General features: G+C 38.5%; 4 protein-coding genes across 13 annotated transcripts in view; 2 read left to right on the plus strand and 2 right to left on the minus strand.

The window, feature by feature from the left end:
- The first annotated feature begins 338 nt into the window (after positions 1-338).
- LOC116670341 (titin) lies at positions 339-7064 on the plus strand. Of its 4 annotated transcripts, none has more exons than XM_032500823.1 (4): positions 339-364; positions 725-850; positions 2324-4771; positions 4912-7064. In XM_032500823.1, the coding sequence occupies exon 3, from the start codon at positions 2455-2457 to the stop codon at positions 4741-4743; it is 2289 nt and encodes a 762-aa protein (XP_032356714.1). In that variant the 5' UTR covers positions 339-364; positions 725-850; positions 2324-2454; the 3' UTR covers positions 4744-4771; positions 4912-7064. The 4 variants fall into 4 exon arrangements, with proteins under 4 accessions (XP_032356714.1, XP_032356712.1, XP_032356713.1 ...); XM_032500822.1 differs by lacking the exons at positions 339-364; positions 725-850 and adding exons at positions 875-1162; positions 1922-1986 and having other exon boundaries at positions 2137-4771; XM_032500821.1 differs by lacking the exon at positions 339-364 and having other exon boundaries at positions 432-850.
- Positions 7065-7159: 95 nt separating this feature from the next.
- On the minus strand, positions 7160-11848 carry rmnd1 (required for meiotic nuclear division 1 homolog). 3 transcript variants are annotated; one of them, XM_032500862.1, is made up of 12 exons: positions 11648-11848; positions 10789-11244; positions 10583-10688; positions 10399-10474; positions 10211-10250; positions 9996-10096; positions 9791-9897; positions 9614-9678; positions 9401-9477; positions 8934-9054; positions 8710-8826; positions 7160-7705 (listed from the first exon to the last, which is right to left on the minus strand). In XM_032500862.1, the coding sequence occupies exons 2-12, from the start codon at positions 11215-11217 to the stop codon at positions 7673-7675; spliced, it is 1272 nt and encodes a 423-aa protein (XP_032356753.1). In that variant the 5' UTR covers positions 11218-11244; positions 11648-11848; the 3' UTR covers positions 7160-7672. The 3 variants fall into 3 exon arrangements, with proteins under 3 accessions (XP_032356753.1, XP_032356755.1, XP_032356754.1); XM_032500864.1 differs by having other exon boundaries at positions 10789-11262; positions 11648-11840; XM_032500863.1 differs by having other exon boundaries at positions 11414-11839.
- Positions 11849-14244: 2396 nt separating this feature from the next.
- ccdc170 (coiled-coil domain containing 170) lies at positions 14245-20810 on the plus strand. Of its 2 annotated transcripts, none has more exons than XM_032500853.1 (8): positions 14245-14482; positions 14633-14806; positions 15166-15468; positions 16151-16351; positions 16433-16606; positions 16858-17094; positions 17349-17552; positions 20713-20810. In XM_032500853.1, exons 1-8 carry the CDS (start codon positions 14456-14458, stop codon positions 20791-20793), a joined length of 1401 nt encoding a protein of 466 aa, XP_032356744.1. In that variant the 5' UTR covers positions 14245-14455; the 3' UTR covers positions 20794-20810. The 2 variants fall into 2 exon arrangements, with proteins under 2 accessions (XP_032356744.1, XP_032356743.1); XM_032500852.1 differs by lacking the exon at positions 20713-20810 and adding an exon at positions 17849-18222 and having other exon boundaries at positions 14248-14482.
- Positions 18497-22948, minus strand: part of syne1b (spectrin repeat containing, nuclear envelope 1b) — an 83122-nt gene continuing 78670 nt past the window's right edge. For 3 of the 4 annotated variants that reach the window (XM_032500789.1, XM_032500790.1, XM_032500787.1), the window contains 4 exons: positions 22627-22839; positions 22250-22342; positions 21247-21305; positions 18497-19426 (listed from right to left, as the gene is read on the minus strand). In XM_032500789.1, coding sequence (XP_032356680.1) covers positions 19183-19426; positions 21247-21305; positions 22250-22342; positions 22627-22839 — 609 coding nt within the window. In that variant the 3' untranslated portion in view covers positions 18497-19182. The remainder of the gene's footprint in view (positions 19427-21246; positions 21306-22249; positions 22343-22626; positions 22840-22948) is intronic. The other variant, XM_032500788.1, reaches the window with a different exon arrangement.

The raw sequence follows: 22948 nt of genomic DNA on the forward strand, positions 1-22948 counted from the left end.
GGTAGCTGCCTATCACTTGAAAAGGAAGTAATAGAGGATATCCCAGCAGTGGAAATAGTTACAAAGGAACCCAAACAGGAAACAGAAGTAAGGGCTGAGCCAGAAGAAAAACTACCAATGGATGCTGCCAAAACTGAACATGTTCAAGAACCAGAAGGGGTCAGTGGTCAGTCACTTGAAGAAGAGGTCATATCAGAGGACGTTCCAAAAGTAGAAACACTGAAAGAGGAAACAATACTTCTCACTGAAGAAAATATTGAGCCTGTGGAGGCTTCCCAAACTAAACGTGTTCAAAAACCAGAAGAGGGCAGTGCTCAATCACCTGAAAAACAAATGTCAGAGGACGTTCCAGAAGCAGCAAAAGATACAGATAAACCTAAAGAGGAAACAATGATTCTAACTGAAGACAAACTACAGCAAGTGGATGTTTCCAAAACTGAATCTGTTCAAAAACCAGTTTTATTTCAAGCTGTACAAGGAACCATAATAAATTCAGAGGCGGGTAGTTGTTTATCACTTGAAAAGAACGTAATACTGGAGGATATCCCAGCAGTGGAAAGAGTTAGAGATGAACTCAAACAGGAAACAGAAGTAAGGGCTGAGCCAGAAGAAAAACTAGCAATGGATGCTGTCAAAACTCAACATGTTCAAGTACCAGAAGGGGATAATGGTCTATCACATGAAAAAGAGGTCGTATCAGAGGACGTTGCAGAAGTTGTAAGAATTACAGATGAACCTAAAGAGGGAACAATACTTCTCACTGAAGAGAAACTTGAGCCATTGGAAGCTTCCCAAACTGAACATGTTCAAGAACCAGAGTTATTACCTACTACACAAGAAGCCACATTAGATTCAGAGGTGGGTAGCTGCCTATCACTTGAAAAGGAAGTAATAGAGGATATCCCAGCAGTGGAAATAGTTACAGAGGAACCCAAACAGGAAACTGAAGTAAGGGCTGAGCAAGAAGAAAAACTACCAATGGATGCTGCCAAAACTGAACATGTTCAAGAACCAGAAGAGAGCAGTGGTCAGTCACTTGAAGAAGAGGTCATATCAGAGGACGTTCCAGAAGCAGAAACAATTACAGATGAACCTAAAGAGGAAAAATTACTTCTCACTGAAGCCAAACTTGAGCCTGTGGAGGCTTCCAAAACTGAACATGTTCAAGAACCAGAGTTATTTCAAGCTGTCCAAGGAGCCATAATAAATTCAGAGGCGGGTAGCTGTTTATCACTTGAAAAGAAAGTAATACCAGAAGATATCCCAGCAGTGGAAACAATTACAGAGGAACCCAAACAGGAAACAGAAGTAAGGGCTGAGCCAGAAGAAAAACTACCAATGGATGCTGCGAAAACTCAACATGTTCAAGAACCAGAAGGGGTCAGTGGTCAGTCACTTGAAGAAGAGGTCATATCAGAGAACATTCCAGAAGCAGAAACAATTACAGATGAACCAAAAGAGGAAACCATACTTCTCAATGAAGTCAAGTTTGAGCCAGTTGAAGCTTCCCAATCTGAACATGTTCAAGAATCAGGAGAAGAATTAGAAGTTGTTCAAGCACCTGCATTAGATTCTGAGCTGAGCAGTGTTCAATCACTTGACAAAGTGTTAATATCAGAGGATGTTCCAGAAGCAACAGTTTCAGGAGAACTTGAAGGGGAAACAATACTTCTCACTAAAGAAAACCTTGAGCCAGTGGATGCTGCTAAAACTGAACATGTTCAAGAAGCAGAGTTATTTCAAGCTGTACAAGGAGCCATTATTAATTCAGAGGCGGGTAGTTGTTTATCACTTGAAAAGGAAGTAATAACAGAGGATATCCCAGCAGTGGAAACAATTACAGATGAACCCAAACAGGAAACAGAAGTAAGGCCTGAGCCAGAAGAAAAAGTACCATTGGATGCTACAAAAATTCAACAAGTTCAAGAACCAGAAGAGAGCAGTGGTCAGTCACTTGAAAAAGAGGTTGTATCAGAGGACATTCCAGTAGCAGAAACAATTACAGATGAACCAAAAGAGGAAACCATACTTCTCACTGAAGTCAAGTTTGAGCCAGTGGAGGCTTCCCAAACTGAACATGTTCAAGAACCAGGAGAAGTATTAGAAGCTGTTCAAGCACCTGCATTAGATTCTGAGCTGAGCAGTGTTCAATCACTTGAAAAAGTGTTAATATCAGAGGATGTTCCAGAAGCAACAGTTACAGGAGAACTTAAAGGGGAAACAATACTTCTCACTAAAGAAAACCTTGAGCCAGTGGATGCTGCTAAAACTGAACATGTTCAAGAACCAGAGTTATTACAAGCTGTGGAAGCAGCCACATTACATTCAGAGGTGGGTAGCTGCCTATCACTTGAAAATAAAGTAATATCAGGGGATATCCCAGCAGTGTTAACAGTTACAGAGGAACCCAAACAGGAAACAGAAGTAAGGCTTGAGCCAGAAGAAAAACTACCAATGGATGCTGCCAAAACTGAACATGTTCAAGAACCAGAAGGGGTCAGTGGTCAGTCACTTGAAGTATTAGAAGCTATGCAAGCAGCCACATTCATTTCAGGGGTTGATAGCCTTCTATTACTTAAAAAGGAAGTAATATCAGAGGATATTCCAGCGGTGGAAACTGTTACAAATGAACCCAAACAGGAAACTGAAGTGAGGGCTGAGCCAAAAGAAAAACTACCAATGGAAACTGCCAAAACTGAACGTGTTAATGAACCCGAAGTATTATTATCTAATGTCAAAGAAATTGTAACTGAAAGCAAAACTGAGGAAGGGACATCATTGTATGTGCATATAGTCACAGAAAGTATTGAGAGAGATTCTGCTAAGGAACTTGAAAAGCAAATATTGTTGAAAGATGTTTCCAAAACAGACAATGTCAATGTCAGTATAGGTGAAATTGAGAGTGAAGTTGTGGCACAACTGGATCAGTCCTTAGAGATAACAGAAGATCAGAAAACAGTGAGCATTACACAAGATCTTGGTGTTGAGCAGGAAGACCGCATCCCTAAAGACAAGTCACAAACCTTAACAGCAGTTTGTGTTTCCTCTGTTAATGAGGAAGACAATAATGATCTGGTCCTTAAAAAGACTATATTTAATGAAGAAACCCCAGCACCTTGTGTAGACAATGTTGCAGTTACAAATAAACTCAAACATGAAGTGCATATCAGTACAGTGCAAGTCAGTGTAGAGGTAGAAAAAGAAAGAGCAATAAAGACTGCTGCAGTTGAGCATGCTGTACAGGCGCAACTAGTCACATGTAATCTCAAAGATGTCTCAGCTTCAACACCTGATGATCTGATAGAGAAAACATCAGCTGGTACTGAACACTTGGTAGATAGAGGGACAAGTGAGCTAGTGTTGAAGGAGGAGACTGCCACACCATTAGTGAAGGACGAGGACAATCACAGAGTTCACGAGCAGGTGGTCGATGTCAATATAAAATCAGCCGAGACAGTTGTGGACACAGTGCAAGAGGTAGGGGTAACCAAAGAAGTACCTGAATCAGTGGCTGATAACTTGGAACAAGAAGCTATAAAACAGCCAGATGCTGTGACAGAAGTGAGTGAGATGGTTGAAAGTGACAGAAATGAAGTGGAGGATCAAAAAGTTATGGAGGATAATATTGCAACAGTCAAAGAAAGACAATATGAAGCGCCTGCTGTCATCAGCGATGTCTCTGCAACTGAACAGCAAGTGTCTAAAGATCTCAGGCAAACACCTGATATTCCAGGAAGTTTAGATGTCTCTATCCAGGATCACAAAGAGGATTTGGAGGAAACTAAAGCTAAACAGAAAAAATCTGAAGCAGGTGTTACATCAAAAGAGGTCAAATCATCATCTGAGGAACTAAGTCCAATTGTAACACTTGGTAACACTAAATTAGCAGCCCCCCAAAATACTGGAATAATCTCCTCAATAGGTAATGTGGAGTCCCCTTCAAGTCTTTCTTTTGAATTCAAACTTAATATACAGTTTGGACAAGCAAAAGCCGCTTCCCCATCATCTACAACAGAGAGAAATGAACCTGTGAAAAAGACAGAAGTGTCTGAAGTCAGAGTTCAGGCAGTAGAGGTAAAAGAACCCGTAAAGCCAATAAATCCAACACCAAGAGCTGAAAGCCAGAAACAGACAGAGATAACAGAGGTTGCTGTTCAGACAACAGAACTAGTGGCAAACTTAGATTCAACAGAAAGAGCTCTGATTACAACTCAACCCGTACTGCTGGATATCGGAATCCAAGCAATAAAAACAGTTGAACCCATAGAACAAATCCGATCAACAGAAAGACTAACCTCCAGTGTCCAGGCAACAGAAACAATACAACCAGTAGGGCAAGCACAGAAAGGAGACATGTTAATGAGTCAGCCAGTACTCTCTGAAGCTTGTGAACAAGGAACAAAAGCAGAAATGTCTGTTAAACAAAACGAGGAGGAAAATGACCAGGATGAGTGGATGGATGCAGAGGAAGACATTTTCACTCAAGAGGAAACAGAGGTGTCTCTTCATAAGGTGGAGGAATCTCTTAAACTCCGGACAGAAAGAGAGCAAGTAGAAAAGGCAGGACTTGAAGATGAGGTTGAAATGGCTCCTAATTCCAAAACTGAGGAAGAAGAAAGTCAACAGGAAATGCACAAAGCAGTAGGAACATGTGGAATTGAGAGTGATGATGAAGATTTTGCTTTTGCACTTGAGCATTCTGAAACTCAAACTGCATGCATCACTACGATGGAGCGGAATTAATTTCACTCAACTTCAGTGTCACTAACCGGTGAGATTCTCCCTTTTCTCTTGTTTTAGTGTAATTTTAACAATATTTTGCCCATTAATCAACTTGATCTTACACTGAAATCCCATTAACTGGAACCTCCAAATTCATTAATATCATGCATCATTTTTTTTCCTTTCAAGGTTGGACAATCAAAAAGGAAGTCTCAAGTTTGTAAGAAGTTTTCAAAAAGCCATTAAAGAGTAGCACTGGCAGTGGGGGAAGAACACAGGAAACAGCATTAGTTGCTTTTATTTGACGTCATGTTCAACAAGAGATTTACCAATATTTACTGTTGAAACTTGTCTTGATTTCAGAGCTGCAAAGATTAATCAATTAGTTGCCAACTGTTAACTTAATCGCCAACTATTTTGATAATCGATAAATCCAGTCTTAACAACAAAGAAAAAAGCAAAGATTTTCTGATTCCAGTTTTTTCAATGTGAATTTTTTTTTAAAATTTATTCACTTCTCTATGACAGTAAAAATATTTGAGTTGTGGACAAAACAAGACATGTGATGACGTCATCTTAGACTTTGAAAAACACTTTTTCACCATTTTCTGACATTTTCTAAACCAAACAATTAATCAATTATTTGAGAAAGTAATCCACATTTTTATTAATTCAATCAATTAATCCACAATGAAAATAATTGTTAGTTGCCGCCCTACTTGATTTGTAAGCTTATGTTATCATCAGTAGTAGTAATATAATTATTACAAAGTGTGTGATTAATGAGCTCTGGCAAGTCAACTAGAAAAGTGCTAGGCTTGGCTCAGGGGACATGCGGTGTGATTCTAGAGGTTTGACAGTTTACTACATCCATTTTACAATGGTCTCTTTCAACAAATCTAATGAGTTGTTTGCTATGTAGTGCAATTTTGCATTACTAATCATGTCAGATCTTTAATTATAAATCTTTTTTCAAAGATTTAAAAGATGAATTTATATGTCAAAGAGATTAATACCAGTTTTGTGCTTCAAATTCATTTGTGAATGATTTCAAAAATGTTCATAATGTGTATGTGACCCAGGCACATGACAAATGTTCATTTATCTTGACACACAAGGATGTTACGAGTAAGTTAGTATATGTAGCTATTTCACAGCCTTTACTATGTATCATCTTTGTTCATAAAGCGTTATATCATTCATTTGTTTTATTATTTCAGCTATGTCCCCACGGGATGTATGCAGGCAAAACTGGTGAATAGACATGAACTTACTAGTATTACTGCATATTATCTTGTACATAATGACTGTTTTAATGCTTATACAGGCAGAAATTATTTTTCATCTACAAGCATTTCTGCTGTGACAAGGTTAAAGAGCATGGGAGCATGGCATTTCTTTGTTTAAAAAAAAATATATATATTAAATTACACAATATGTAATTTGAAGTTAAATTAATCGTCACATACATATTTATCATTAATATCAACTATACTCAGCAGAGCCTTAAATAAAGATGGCAGCTTAACCCATCCTGTTTATTTCCCAGCAGTTTGTGTGTAAGCCTCAGTGATCTTTTAGGTGATGACAGGCTGTTGTGTCAGCTGTTTGCCCCCCCCCCTCCACATATACAGTGGCTTGAGAAAGTTTACACACCCATGCTAAAGTTGATTAAAAATTTGAATAAAAAAAAAAAGAAAGAAAGGGAAATCCAACCTTTTAAGGACAGCAATTTTCTTTGTGAATGAATAATGTATTGGAATTAAAATAGCCCCCCATCATCACATACCCTTCACCATACCTAGAGATAGGCATGGGGAACTTTCCATAAGATCATCTCTCAATGCAAAAAAGCTAACTGAAATAAAACCCTGCTAAGGGAACCTTATCAGGATGCACAGTATCCTGATCCATGTAATAACTGACCTTTAAAAATAAAAATGTGCCTGTCTCTATGGGAATTTAACATAGGGGTGTGTATACTTATGCCCCCTGTATTTTAAGGGAGAACCTTTATTTATTTACATTATTCATTCACAAAGAAAATTGGTGTCCTTAAAATGTTGGATTTTCCTTTTTTTTTTTAAAAGATCTATTTCCAAAAGATTTTTTTTTTTTAATTTCTCTTTTTAAATCAACTTTAGCCTGGATGTGTAAACTTTCACAAGCCCCTGTATATATACACACACACACTACATTATATTTACTTTTATGGAAAATTCTTGCTGATCTGTGATGTTAACTAATAACAAAATACATATGATAAACCTGAGTTATATGTTTATATATTTACCAAATAAAGTATTATTTTATTTGAATAAATTCATACCTGTATATTTCAAGTACTTCTTGTATTGCACATTCTTCTTGTATATTGAAACTTCTGGTGACCATAATTAGTTTTGGACATTCCACCGAACTAATAATTACTAAGTTGATATTTTACATGAAACACTAAAACATAACTGACAAACATTTAAAACACTTTATTGCATCTTTTAACACAGAACTCACAGTTTAAGTTCTTGAACTTGATACTGATGTCTTGTCTTTTTTCTACCGCTGGTGTTTCAGTCACAAGAATCCGTAGGGAGTCTCTGCGTTCCTCTAAAAAACACTATCTTTCACACTGAAAACAATTCATTGACATTTGCAAATAATGTAAAAATTAAATGTACCTTGTTAAACACATATATTCAGCAAACAAAAGATTTCTGTATGCTCAGGTGATCCCAACAAGTCCACAGACCCATAAGACATCATATTCAGCAAAACAGCAAAGTATTGGTAAAAAATGTATCCATATAATATTCACGTCTGCTTCTCGATTTCAGCTGATTCCAGAAAACATTGTAACATATCACTTCTATGGTACCTTTGCATAGTGCAGCATTCTTCCTTTGCAGCTCCAAGTGTCCTTTAAAGATGTGTGCATTGTTGGAGTAGCAGATTAGAAGATCATTTTTGCAAGTTCAAACATAACCTATAAGAAAAACATTTAATAGTTGTAATGTTATCCAACTTAAAAAGACTAAGCATTTTACCTGAAGAAACAATCTAATAAAGTAAACAAGCCTATTAAGTTATCTTACATATCTGTTATTACAATAGGAGAGTTCAGTGTCAGTTTTCTACTGCCAAAGTCAGTTGAACAGGTGAAATGTTGGTATTCAACTGTTTTTCATAAAAGGTACTGTATATCAGATAAAATCTTATGTGAAAACAGTTGGAAAAAATTATATATATATATATATATATATATATATATATATATATAAATAAATAACTGGTTTTAGCGAGACTAGAAAACTGAAATGTTAAATATAATCTGATAGGTTTATTCCTGGGTCAAATATCCTTTGTAAAAAGAACTGACAAAACTCAGGGAGAATTTTTTTGTTGTTGTACTAAACGTAATGACTTTTCATCAACTAAAATGTAATAAGTTGTGAAGTGAAGTAATACTACCATACTAGTAAAAACTATTAACAGTAGGCTAAAACAAATGAATAATAAAGTGAAGAGTCAAAAAGAGGCATCAGCACAATGCATTTAAATTGACTTAACATCTCTTAAGCAGGAGTTTTCAACTCTAATATAATGCTGAATATGGTAGTTTAATGAATAATATTGCATCATATTTTCTCTGTGGTATTTTGTTGCGAGTAAAATCTTCTCTGTCCGGATAATTTAACAGTACAATGTTCTCTTCTGAGGTTGAAGTACACCATAGGTGAGTAGTATACAGTTGGGTTGCTTTGGGGTCCTTCTGTAAATTATTTCAATTAGCCATACTGGAGGCCAAGCAAATGGACCTCTTCAAAGAAGCACGTCTTGAACAGGCACTGCATTAGTTAATGAAATAACTCAAGTGGACTAGCCAATTGTCCAACACTGGAAGATTGTTTGCAAGGTGTAGATGCTAGGTTTGTGTGATGAATAAACGTTAAAAACAAAGGGCACAGATGATCTCTTATATTTACTTACCTCAATAGCAATGAGGATAATTATCATCCACTCCAACCTCAAGCTGTGCTTTTCACTGAGGTGGCTCCTCATCAGATCTGTCAGCTGTGTACAATGTTCCAGCTTCTCATTCACAACCTAAACACACAGAAAATCTTTCTAGATCAGAAACAAATGAGCATGAGCCTCTTACAATTTTTATTACAACTACGGTAAACATTATTTTGTGGAGCAGCTTTATTTACATTGACTCTACGATTGATGCTGAGGAACTGGCAGGTCTTATCGTAAAGCTTTTCCAGGTTTTCTCGGTCCCAGTAGAAATCAGGTGTGATGAGCAGGTCAGATCTCAGGTTTATACAGTGTCTGTCAGAGGAGGACGTAAAAACAAAGGCTTTAAACAGAGTCTGTCATCTTGGAGTATGACAATACAACAGTAAACCTACAATAGTTTTTGCAATTGCAAATACTTGATAGGATTTCTTAAAGCTTGAGTTGTTTAGACATTGTATATTGAGTGTAGAAACTGACATAACAGTGAGTGGCAACTGCAACAATACATGAGTACGTCAAAACATTTCTGTTATTGATAACATGGCAGACACAAACTGAATTGACAAAAACAAATACAAATCTGAGGTTCAAAGCTGAAACCACTGGAAAAAAAAGAAGGAAAAAGTTGCAGATCCTTCTGGATTAACTGCTAATTTACCTTAATGTGAAAAGCTCGCCTATCTTCTTCATAACCTCTGCAGAGGACAACTTAACTCTTTTGCCAGACTTAAGTGTCTGAGGAAAAAAAATAGATTAGGACATTAGCATTAATGGGAGCACTGATGAATGATCTACCTTGCGCACAAACAACCATTACATATAATCAATTATTCACAATTTATTTGTGATTGCTGTTAAGTGTCCACTGTACCTCTGGAATGGTTTGAATTGACTCTACAAAGTTGTCTAAAAACACTTCCCATATCGCCAGCTTCACTGGAAAAGAAAGGACAGGGTTACACTTTTGAGAGGCTGAGAACACTGCTACTACTTATCGTTATGTGACATAACAACATAAATCCTTGTGATTTATAGTACAAGTTCTCACCTGACAAACATAGTGCATTTGAAAATGCAAATTTCTCCAGAACAGCTTCATGTTGATCCATCTTGTCACTCAGAATAAAGTTGCCGCGTTCAAGCTTTGTGTTTCCCCTGAAGAAGAAAGAACTTAATTCATTTAACAAAAACTAAAGAAAGTCTCAAAGTACAAATAAACAAAACCAAGATTGAGTGAGTGAAGTACAACATACTCTCCAACAGTGTAGTTAATCTCCTCATTTTCCCAGTGGACTAGTGCTACTTCATAGGGCTGGATCTCATGATGTTCCAATATTCTCATCACCCTTTTCAACTGTAAAGACAGAAAAAAAATAATTTACCAAATTCATATGCTACAGTCGAAAAATAAACAAGAATTACAATTACTGAAATATTATACTTAATAAAATATATATAGTATGGTTACCGTTTTCTCTTCAACATTCCAGAAAACGACAGAACCTTCCCTTTAATTTTAGATAGAGAAAGTCAAAAACCACTGTAACTAAGGTTGGGTATCTTTTACATTTTTTAAACACTATTGCCAATACATACATACATACATACATACATACATACATACAGTACTTTGAAAACAGACTACTTTATTTCTACCTGAAGAAGACCATTAGAGCGTCGTCATCTGGTTTTGCAGCCATGTCTGTGCTTATCACCAGCACATTTGAGGCATCTGAAATTAAAACATGATTGTCATAAAATGTTTTATCTGTTCCAAGCAGCATATATCACATCTAACTCCCTGGAAAGTTATAATCTATGAATAATTTTTTAACATCACCTCTTGGTAAATCCATCTCATGGAAGCCGTGGCTTACCAAGTCGTGACAAAGCGTTGGCAAATGATACTGATCTGCTGTCGCAAAGGCAATACATTGCATCATATCCTACCGAGAAACACAGGGAAGAAATAATCATTAAAACAAAAAGACGTGTAAATCAACACTTAAAAAGATCAGTCATGCATTTGACAACTGGCTGAATCACCTCGTCCACATTTAGGGAAGGCTGATTGGCTCTAGAAGGTTGTTTTGTTCTTGGTCCTTTGGGAACCCTTTTTCCAGGCACCGCTGCTGGTTTTAAACTTGGTTTTAACACTGACTTCACAAGATCAGGGGAATAAAAACGCTTCTGTCCACTTCCATATTTACTCAGCATCCCAGGGTCACACAAAAAATTGCTGGAAAGACTTTTAAATCCAACTAAAACAGGCAGAACATGTCTTGTATGCGTCTGCTGTTGATGAAGAGTGTTGTGACTGATCCTTAGGCCAGACCAGTTTAAGTAAGTCCTGGTTTTGGATTCATACTGTGTTTGGATAGACTGGGAGAGACGGGCAGAGGCACAGATGAAGACTGGTTTCCTTTCTACGTGCAGCTGAGCTCCCAATCTGGACCACAACGTCCGGAGAAGCATCTTCCCATAGACAGCTGTACAGGTGGGCTGCAACACAGTTAACAGCTGGCCGTAATGCACCAGATGTTATGCTCTAATTCAACATTGCATGCATTAAAACTCTGTAAAACAAAAAACTGTATATATTAGAAAACTTAAATATGTAATTTGAGACATCTTAAATCTAATGTTAGGAGCCAAAACAAGCTAAACTGACCTTTACGACTTTAGCTAGCTATAAACAGCCACACCAGTAACCCAAAAAGTAGTTTTGAAAACGAGTTAATCGTGTCACAATTTGTCCTTATTAAATGCACTTTGTGAATAACACACAAAACACAATTACCGTCCTATATCTCGGGATAGTTTAAGCACAATTAACAGAGGTGGTTAACGTGCTACTAACGTGACCAATTCGCTGAAATGTGGCCGTTAGCCGTTGTTAGCTTACCGGTAAATGAAAATGAAGAGATTTTACACGAGTCGAATTTAACAAGGATTAAACGTGTCAGAAAGCGGCAGTTATATTGAGCATGTTACAAATATAACTGTGGACTTTAAGCTAGCTTGCTAATGGAATGACAGACCTAGGAGAGGAGGCGTGTTTGTATTTGCTAATAAAGGTTTTTACTGCCTATTTCCTGTTTTAAGGCGACGTCACAGCGGTGTTTGTGTGCCCCGGATAGTGACTGGCAGGCTGGCACGTTGTCTATTGCTGCGTTTTTAGCCTAATACACATTACACAGGGTATAGTTGCCATAGACTGTTGTTATGGTTGTAGCCAGGAGGGGCTTTTTAAAATAAATATATAAAAAATATTTATTACAATTTTTTCCAAATGATTAAACAGAGGAAAGACGTGACGGAAGGAGACAAAACAACACACGCAGAAACAGACACACACACAGACAGGCACAAGACAAGGGCACAAACACCTGCGCAAGTTAGGTGCTGTAGCAATATTTTTTTATTAATTATTAAATTATTATAATAATAACATAAGTCTTCCTACGTTGTGTACCCCTAAAATCACATGGCCATATTTAGGTTTAGGTTTTTTTGTTATATCAAATATAATTTACTAGGGGTGTGGCTCCTGACTTTTTGTTGTCCAATAAAGACAAAAAATGCCCTCCTAAAATATATGTGTATATTTATTTATTTATATTTGAAATATTGAATTGACCAGCAGTGTCCAACCTGCAGGTAGAGACCACCTTGTTGGATTGTTATTTTTTTCAGACTTTTCTTTCTTTATTTGCTTTTTTCTTTTCAAATTGTGAATATTTTCACCTCTCCTTAAAAACACTCATGTCCACACTGAGAAAAGGGTCAAGTATAGACTATGCCTCATTTTAGGGGTTCAGTTTAAAGTCCACTATTTATTGTGTCTGTCATTGTTGCATTTCCTCAATTCTTAAATGAGACTGACTGTATCCATTCATTTTAATTATTTTTTTAAATTTTAATCTGTTTATAGATCCCCAATGGGGAAATTACAATTTACACTCTGTGTCCATACTTTATTAGTTATTACACACAGTTGGTCTACTTTAATTATCATTCCGCAATGCAACGCAGAAAGTAACAAACTGACTACCATCATGCCTGGTAGATGACAGACTGTAACATGCCATGCAGTCTACATGTAACTATTCATAGCGAAGGCATGAACAACTTCAGACAATGCAACGATGAGTTGGAAGAGCTACCTGAAGGTCTAAACCGGTGCTCTCCCCCTTCCTTTTCACCCTCTACACCTCGGACTTCACACACAACACCACCCACTGCCACATCCAGAAGTTCTCTGATGACACAGCCGTTGTTGGTTGTGTCTCTGAGGGGAACGATCTGGAATACAGGTCGGTTATCAAGGACTTTGTCAGCTGGTGTGAGCTCAACCAGCTTCATCTTAACACCAGCAAGACAAAGGAGATGATAGTCGACTTCAGGAGGAAAACATCCCCTTTCTCACCGGTGAGCATCCAGGGATTGGACATTGATGTAGTGGAGAGCTACAAATTCCTGGGTGTTCACCTAAACAATAAACTGAACTGGACTGATAACACCCAAGCACTCTACAAGAAGGGCCAGAGTCGCCTCCATCTGCTGAGGAGACTCAGGTCCTTTGGAGTGTGTAGGACTCTCCTCAGGACCTTCTTTGACTCTGTGGTGGCCTCTGCCATCCTCTACGCTGTGGTCTGCTGGAGGGGGGGCAGCTCGGACTGGGACAGGAGCAGACTCAATAGACTGATCAGGAGAGCGAGCTCTGTCCTGGACTATCCTCTGGACCCCATAGAGGAAGTAGGGGAGAGGAGGATGTTAGTCAAGCTGACATCCATCATGGACAACACCTCTCACCCCCTACATGACACTGTGGGGTCCCTGAGCAGCTCCTTCAGCAGCAAACTGATACACCCACGGTGTAAGAAGGAGAGGTACCGCAGGTCCTTCATCCCGGCCGCTGTCAGACTCTACAACACCTGCACTACCTGATAGTGTTGTAGTTTCTGTTCCTGTTTTTCTCCCATCTACATCACACACTTTCTGTTTATCTTTAATATTGGTATTTATATTATTTTATTACAAGTACTTACTTTTCAATATTTATGGTCTCAGGTTAATATAATTTAAATTATGCTACCGACTCTTGCTTCTTTGCTCTAATTACACATTCAACTTAATTTTTAACGTCACTTACACCGCAATATTGTTTCTCTTATCATGGCAACCGCACTTTAAAATTCCTTTTGTTTGACGGCATTTTACTTACTCAGTCTACCATATTTTCATTGTCTATTTCTTGCCTGTATTTCTTGCCTTGTATTTCTTGCCTTGTATTTCTTTCGTGCTTACTTGTTTGTGTGTTATTGTTTTGTTTTTTTGTTTTTTGCTGTTGCTGCTATGCTGCTACTTGTAACGACAGAATTTCCCCGTCGTGGGATAAATAAAGTATAATCTAATCTAATCTAATCTAATCTAATCTAATCTAAACAACACCTTGCAGTTTCATCAGCTTCATATTTTTGATCTTTTACTGTTTGATCTTATGTTTCATTGACTTGTTAAATACTTGATAAGCTATAAATTGTATTTTGGTTTTTGTGTGGTATTGATAGTTTCCAGATGTCAGACTTTCTCAGCTACAGCTCCCACTCTGGTGGAGCCTGGTAAAGCATGTGTTTGGTGTTGCCAGGAGACTTCTTAAAACAGAGACAAGTCTCTGCTGTATTCACTTCCCCTGCAAGAATTTTTACTTATGGAAGTTATGGAAAACCCTGATGAGGTAGGCTGTGCCAAAACAAAATTATTTATTTACTGTTATTGGGCATGAACTTATCTGCACCTAATGTTGGCAAGTTTTAATTTATGATGTAAAAATGTGCTACAATTTATAGTAACTTTTTAATGCTCTTTTAATTGTTATGTGGACCAGTCTCATGAGAGGGAGAGGCTGAAGATGAGGATCGCTGTTTTGGAGGAGAGTGTGAAGTCCTGTGAGGTAGAGTGTAAAGCCAGCAGAGAGACGGTGCTAAGGCTGGTGGCAGAGCTGGACCGAGAGAGGAGGAAGGCTGCCAGCAGCGCAGCAGCACTCGATTCCCTCAAAGAGGTACTTACACAGCTTTTAAACTCGCCTAACAAAGTTTATTACTACAATTAGTTGGCAGTACACATTATTAACAAATTACAAATTATGTCCTGACACCAAAAGATGAGTTTCTGGGACTGTTCCAGTGATATTGAAATAAATGTTTTAGCCTTTTCCACACATGATGGAATAAATTTTGGTGGGTAAATAGTCAATCTTTTATTGATTTATTTTGATAGTTTAATAGTAGTCAAATTGAGCATATAAATACTGAAATGAGTCTGTAAACATCCCCCCCCATGTGTAAGTTTTTAACTGTGTAATATAGACATCCCAACATTGTATGGTGTGACTCTTTGTGGTGTTTTTACCTCTTTCAGGAGCTAGACGGTCTGGTGGTGGGAAGGAAGAGTGTTGAGATGGAGAAGGGAACCCTAATGGAGAGGCTTGACGCCAGCAAGAGAGTCATCGAGGCAACTAGGCGAGAGTCCCAATGTTTGGAGAAACAAGTGGAGGAGCTTGAAAGAAAGCTACATTACAGCCAAGGAGAGACCCAGGCAGCTGAGGAGAAACTACAGATATTCCTGAAAAAGGTGGCAGGCCTGCTGCAGCGGAAGTCTGAGAATGTCATCCTGCCCACAGAGGAAGATGTTTTACACCAATTAGATAACCTCTGCAATAAGGTGAGGGATCAGAGTAGGGACTTCTGACACAACTTCACCTACTTCCAGGTTGACGGAGAAAGGAAATAAGTCTTAAAAAGTCAATACAACTTATGTTAATGTTAAACAACTTTATTGTGAGACCAACCAGGTTCTTATAAAGTCCCTAAGTCGAAACCTATTGGTTTCACAATGAAGTACTTTTTTTACTATAAGTTTTGGCCCTATGAGGCGATGAACTGAAACATGTCATAGCTGTATGTAACGTATTCTCACTTCTTTAAATAGGTACTATTTTCAGTGACTATTATTAATTCTGGTGCATTAACATGTAAGCAGCATTTTAATATTGTAGCTGGCTGCGGTGGAGCCAATTTTACTCATTTTATATACTGTTGGGTGGTTTAATTTACGTATAACATGAATTTTATATGTTTATAGATTTAAATATTGATCTGCAAAGTAACTAACTACATTTGTCAAAAAAATGCAGTCAGGTACAAGTAGCATGAAATTAAAATACTCAAGTAAAGAACAAGTACAGATAAAATTTACTTAAGTATATCACTGGAGTAAATGTATTTAGTTACTTTACAACACTTGTCTCCACATGCACATTGCAATACATCTTGGGTTTCTGTCTTAAAGAGGCACTCCTACTTTAAGATAAATACTAGCATCCTTACTACATTTATGGAGGTAGTCTTTGTCAGAGATGGAGGCCAGACTGTGCCATGTCTCTGGGGAGCTGAGCGAGCAGACGGAGCTCCAGCACAGTGCACTGCAGAGGGCTCAGCTTGCAGAGCAGCAAGTCCAGGACCTGAGGGAGAGGCTGCGAGGTCTGGAGACTGAACTGTTGGCAGCAGATATGCATCGTGATGGGCTGAGACACAGCAAACAGCATGTGAGTAAAGTCAGGAGAGATTAAGTTACAGTAACAGGGTTTTCGTCCTATGAAATATATCGATTTCACTTTTTTTAACAGTATGAAGAGTTCCTGGAACAGCTGTCTGAGACAATGAAGGTTGACAGTATTGCTGTGGATCTAAGCTTTGACATGAGGCTAAAACTCATCCTGTCACGTGTAGAACAGCTTCTTAAACAAGAGACAAGTGCTTTGGTGGAGAGCAAAAGTCTGACCTACAGTCTACAGCGAAAGGTAGGCTACACAAATATGTAGTGCTGTTATTACTGGAGCTAAATTATTATCATTACTGTATGTATTTCTCTTTATATATTACAAAGGGCTTTAAATAACCAATTGTTAGCTTCTAAAAGTGTGCAGAGTTAGATACGTGTCTTTTATTTCAGTAGTTTGGAAAATTTCCTTTCCAAATGCACAAATGCAAAATAGTTGTTGTGTTGGCATGACTGACAATACACATGTAATAGTATTCCTCTTCCCAACAGTATAAGTCACAGAAAGACCAACTAGAGAGCAAAGGACTCCACATCCAGTTCCTGAGGAAGAAGATGTCCGAGCTGGAGGAGGAGAAGAGGAATCGATCAGCGCTGCAACGAGATGATGCTCATCTGGAGGTCAGGAGGCTGCAGAAAAAACTGGAGCGTCTCCAAGGAGAGCTGAAGACTACCAAGCTGTCCAACACTGAGCTCAAGGCCCAGCTGTCCCACACCAATGAGCTCAAGGTAGAGGGGAGAGGGTTTCAGACCCAAAAAAGCAACTCCAGAGGCCTTTTCACCTCATAAGATATCCTATATTTATGTTTATGTCTGTGTATGTGTGGGTGAAAGGAGGTAATGCGTTGTAACTGTGCACAGATTATGTAAAGCAAGTTGGTTCTAACAAACTATGTATATTTTTTAAGTATCAAAGTATTCAAGAGCAATAAAGCCATTGAATAACAGTTGCTTCACTGAACACCTCTGTCTGACGTGCCAAGTTGAAAGTCATGGAACAGAGTCAGACCATGCAGGAGCAGAAAAAGAGGCTGGATCAGCTGGTGGACGGGAAGACTAAGGTGGAGAAGAAGCTGAACACAGTGAGCTCAGACCTGCAGAACCAAGAGATGAAGACCAGAGAGGACCAGCAACAACTCAGCACCCTCAGACAGAGCCTGGCCCAGCTGTCTGAGAGGGAGAGAGAGGTGAGGGGATGATGATGAGTATGAAATGTACTTCAACACCCAAACAAAGAAAGAGATTCAAATGGGGATATTATGTTCATGCCTGAAGACGGTCTAGTACAGAAACGTTGCCTATTATTAAACTTAAAATATTTTTTGCAAGTTAGACAGTGTGCGGGAGTTTTCTTCTGCAACTTTTAATCTGCTTGTCCCTCTCCAATGCTCCTGTCTCACGTTGTAGATCTGCAAAGTATTTTTCTGTACTGATATTACGGTTTTTAAATTAATATCAACATTTTTTTTGTCCATTTTCTCAGTTGTTGGATTTCCGGATGGTTGTTTCTCAGATGTTGGGTCTGGATGCCACATCCCTAGCTCTTCCAAATTATGAAATCATCAAATTACTGGAAAACCTTCTTCACGCTCATCATCACCATCACCACCTTCATCATCACGTTAATATGCCCTGGCACTGTCCTACTCACCAGAGGCCTCATTTCCCCCAAATCCAGAACCTTCCTGACAGCTCCTCCTTGGATCTTTCTACTTCCAGGTCTGCTTATCCAGAGGATGCACTTCCCCTTCACAAAGCCTAGATTTATAGATTACACTTAAGCCAAACTGCATTTAAAATGGTACTGTATTATAGTGGCTTAAAAAGTATTTTAAATGCAGAATCCATAATGTATCAAACACCATGTTTTCCTAGTATGATTTACCAATGATTCACTGAACAAATAACATACATGTAAAATCACATCAAAACAAATAAAAGACAAATATCAATGTGGGGATTTGGCATTCATTGTTTTTGATGGTTGCATATACATCCATTTTTCATATTAATTCTTTTAACAACTTTGTACACGTTAAATAATCCTGGACCGTTATACATTTGATAGTGAACTGACGGTCATACAAAATATACAATAGCTCTATATGTCATAATTCTCAATCGTAAAGTCATATTTTGTTTAAAAAATAAAACAGCAAAATGTATAAAGACCATGGGTGACTGATGTTGAAGATTAAACTCTTGAAATGTGTCTGGCTTTGATATTAAAACACACGACTTGGCTTAAATGAACATTACATGAATCAATTCAAGTTAAAATGAACAAACAGAAAGATGTAAGTAAATAAAAGCAAAGATCAGAACTGCATGCCAAAATACAGGTAAAAAAATAATTGCAATGTAATATATATTAAATGTTTTTTTTGTTTTAGTTAACAATTTTTCCAGTTACAAGCAAATTCACAGGCTATATGTCAGCATTAAACTTTGGTGCTGTCCACTGACAGATCTCTTTAGAGAAATACAACATTTATGCCACTGAGTTGATCTTCAGTTCATTCATCCAGTAATGTCCCCCGTGGGCAAAAACAGTGTCTTCAGTTTAGTTACACCAAAGATGCTCCTTAATCAACACAGCATTACACAGAGTAACATAGTGGTATGCTGGATCCTATGTGCTACACACAAAGATATTAACTGTAGATGGCAGCGGTTTTTCTGCAGAACTAATGGATGACCAAGATCAGTTTTTTGCTCCAAACATGATCGACCTTTTACTGTTAAGGATATCAACAAGATTCCAATTCTAGTCATACTGCTGCAAGAATACTGTAAAGGAACGCTCTTACAGCCAGCCTACACAGGAGGTGGTCCGTTAGTGTAGCTGAGCATCGGATAGAAGGAATGAGCAAAGTTGTTGGATTGAGAACAGTAGTCCTCCTCAGTCATTGGCAGCAGGAAGGCAAAGATCACTAACAGGAGCAGTAAGAGCTGTAGAGGCAGAGCGACCCAGAGGACGCGCCACAGAAACGAGGACCTACGAGCCACCGATGTCTCCGGATCAAAAGGGAAGGAAACGGATCCAGCGTCGCTGCGAGACCTGCTCACACACACACACGCATTCACAACACAGCACAGACTGACGTTAAGTTACGCCTGCTATCTGTTTGGTTATCTGAATCCCTCCTTTTAGACTTGTTTAATCTCATTATAAAAGCCACCTAAAATGTGTTTTCCTTTCCCATAACGAAATTTAAATTTAAATTAGTCTAATTCAAAAAACAAACTTCACTTGAACTCCGTAATCTAATATTCTTCACTACGTACGGCTTCATTGTTTAGGTGTTATCTACCAATTTTCCATCCAAATAAGATCTCAGTTCAGCGACTGGGGGAACTGCATGATATGCTTATAAGCACCATGCTGTATTCAAAAAACATTGCCAACACAGTTCATAGCAATGTTGGGACAATGTTTCACACTGTGATCTACATGCTGACTGAGACTGGGCAGATAAACACAAGTGCAAAGACAGTCACAAAAGCATACATACTGTACAATCCTGGCACAAACAAATACATTTTATATGTGAGCTTGCATTCCTTTGCGAAGGATGTTAGGACAAAAGACAAAAGGCATGCTGCAAGTATCAGCTGAATAATCAGATAATCTTTTAAAGGACTTTTTGAAAGTTCTGTTGAAAAGTGCAAAGCATGCCGAGGCAAGAACAGCACGGCAATTAGAAACAGCATCTTTGACGAGGTTTAGCTAAACTTTTTTAAAAGGAATAGTTTGGGAAATACATTAATTTGCTTTCTTGCTGAGAGTTGATTCTGTGTGTTAAATAGGAAGCTAGAGCCAGAAGAGGGTTAGCCGAGCTTAGCATAGGTCTTGAAGCAGGGAGAAACAGCTAGCCAGTTCTAACAGAGACAGCTCCCAGACAGAAAACAAATAAGCATATTTCCCAGTGTCATACTGTTTAATTGTATTCTTTACAGTCATCATCCTCAGTTAAGGGTTAGGGTCTTCTTTCAGCCTCAAAGTTTAGAAGCCACGGTCAGTTAAAGGTAATTATTGTTAAGAAACTTACTCACACCTACCTAATGTGAAAAAACAATTGATTTATTTCCTTAAACAAAGAGGATAAAAGGCCTGCTGTACTCTCTAAATGTATTGCATTAAAGTGATCCCTGACTCCAGGAATGCATGGACATTAATGATGTATGATTTACACTCAGGTTGTCCTACGTTGTTACCAAAAGTGCCCCTTACCACTTCACAAATGGAGACCTGAGACTCACAGATGACAGACCGAGGAGGGGAGAGATGGTGGATAGTTGGTGAGATAGCAGCAGCAGAAGAAATGTCACACACAAAAGATTGAGATAGCAAAAGAGAGAAGAAAGAAAGAGAAACTGCAGCCTTTGCATTGTTCATTGCAGACAATTACTGTCTCCGCCATTTGAGAAAAAGGGTGTGTGTGTGTGTGTGTCTGTGTGTGTGTGTGTGTGTGTGTGGTGTGTGTGTGTGAGAGCTCAGTAACAATGAGGGAGTATTAGATATAGAGAAATATTTTTGTTATACGTAAGAAATGCCCTCTGGTTAGCGATATTAAGCAGCCACGGACATTGGTGGAAAAGAGGCCTTGCACCATCCCTTGTGAAACTCTTTTATCAAGGATGTGTGGGCTGCATTGCACCTCATCACAGAGCCTACACAGAGCATCTAGACTTACAGAAGATGATGGAATTCACTATCATGAGCTGCTAATCAAAAACTGAAATTGGGATTTTTTTTCATTCGTTAAAAACACAGCTGTTGTTGGGGAGGATTAGAAAGCATAAATCGGCTTCCAAGTGCATCATGGGCTGATGAGTTCCATTATCTTCTGGTTGTGCTAGAAACCGAGAGAAAGGTACCTGTGGTGAGGACTGCTCACAGAGGGTCCAGGCTGTGACAGACTACATTTGCCCCGTTGCTGTTTGCAATGAACAGGGGAGGGGCGGTGGGTAAAAGAAAGAAAGTATGTTTCAGTCCAGGCAAATCAAGACAAAGCTACCGATGAAAAGAAATCCCAAAATGAAAGAAGAGCAGCAACAAAATCATATGTGAAGGTAGATTTTGTAACCCATGATAACAAGGAATCTGGCTTTTCAAAGTGCACGACTACTTTGAAGTGATGCAACAAACTGATTGCAAATAGGGAGCTACAAATTATGCAATATGATGCATGGACTTCTTGATAACAGTGGCATTTAGTAACATACACAGAATATAAGCAGCGACATGCTTATTTGGAATGATATTAAGATACATAATAAATCAATACTGATGCAAAAAATATTGCTTTCTCATTCCTGTAGCCTACAATATTAAACAAATATGATATCAGGCTTTCTACATCATAAAACCACAGTTTCTAGGCTCCTTTTGTACATTTAGCAGGTTCATGATAGAGGAATAACACTACAGGGATCACAAAAAAAGGAGAGTGAGTAGAAGTTAGAGGAAAGTCTATTGGGGGAAAAAACGTTTTGTAGGAAAGAATTTGTTTTTAGTGTGGAAAAACTGAAAGTGAAAAAGTGACAGCTAAGGCAGAACTGAAAAAGTCACCCAAGAAAAAGAGAGGAAATAAAAAGTTAGAAAGAAAGGATCACCCAGTTCTCTTGCGGGAATTGGCTTTAGGACGTGCAAAAAGAGAAAAAGGCTGGAAAAAGTTCAGAATTTAGAGGGAGGGAGTGTAAAGCAGGTTGTGGAGGTGTAGAAAGGTGTGGAGAAGAGGAGAGATCTTGGGATGGCAGTGGTGAATATGGCCTTCAACGGGGCATTTGGGGCACAAGGTGCTGTATGCAGTGTCTCAGAGGGGCAACCAAACACCTGGCTTTTCATAGAGCAGCATGTACAGGTAGACGTATACGTTACCGATCGTCGTCGACTTGGTGTACTCCTTCCTGATAGAGGACTGAGGGAACCGGACGTGTCCAGCTCATCAGCAGATGACCAAGATGACAGATCCTGACAAAGATAACATTTACACAAAGAGAGAGAAAGCAAGAGGGAGACGCATGAAATATCAGGTAGGCAAGTAGCGGCCTGCGGACCAAATCTGGACCTTCAACAATAATATCTGGCCCCAACAGACGAAAGCTGAAGTCTTCAGTTTTATTCAATATCAAAATCTTTATATGACTTTTCATAAATCTACTTTACAAAACAAAGTAAATACAAAACCTCTTTCAAAAAAAGTATCATTGCCATACAGGTAACACCACACAGTTATATAGTAAGTGAAGATTTACCTGTTGACTGCTTGTGATGTCCAGAATCTTGGCAAGCTCTCTGAGGTCTCGGGTTACTTCCTTTAGCAGCAGTTTGAGGCGGTTCCCAATAACATGAACCTTCTCCTTGGCCTCCAGGCAGTCGCTGCCCTGAGAGTTGACCAGCAACTGGAGGGACATGTCTTGTAGCAAGGCAACTTTGAGTTGGGAGTCCAGCAGCTCCTGGCGGATTTGCTGTGGGGATTGTTAATTTGAGAATTAACAAAAATGAACTCTAAAACAGCAGGAGGAGAATTATTTATACATTCCTCTTGTATTTGGAATAGGTGTTTTGGTACTTTGA

The sequence above is a fragment of the Etheostoma spectabile genome, chromosome 20 (genome assembly GCF_008692095.1).
Source record: "Etheostoma spectabile isolate EspeVRDwgs_2016 chromosome 20, UIUC_Espe_1.0, whole genome shotgun sequence".
In the NCBI taxonomy this organism is placed as follows: domain Eukaryota; kingdom Metazoa; phylum Chordata; class Actinopteri; order Perciformes; family Percidae; genus Etheostoma; species Etheostoma spectabile.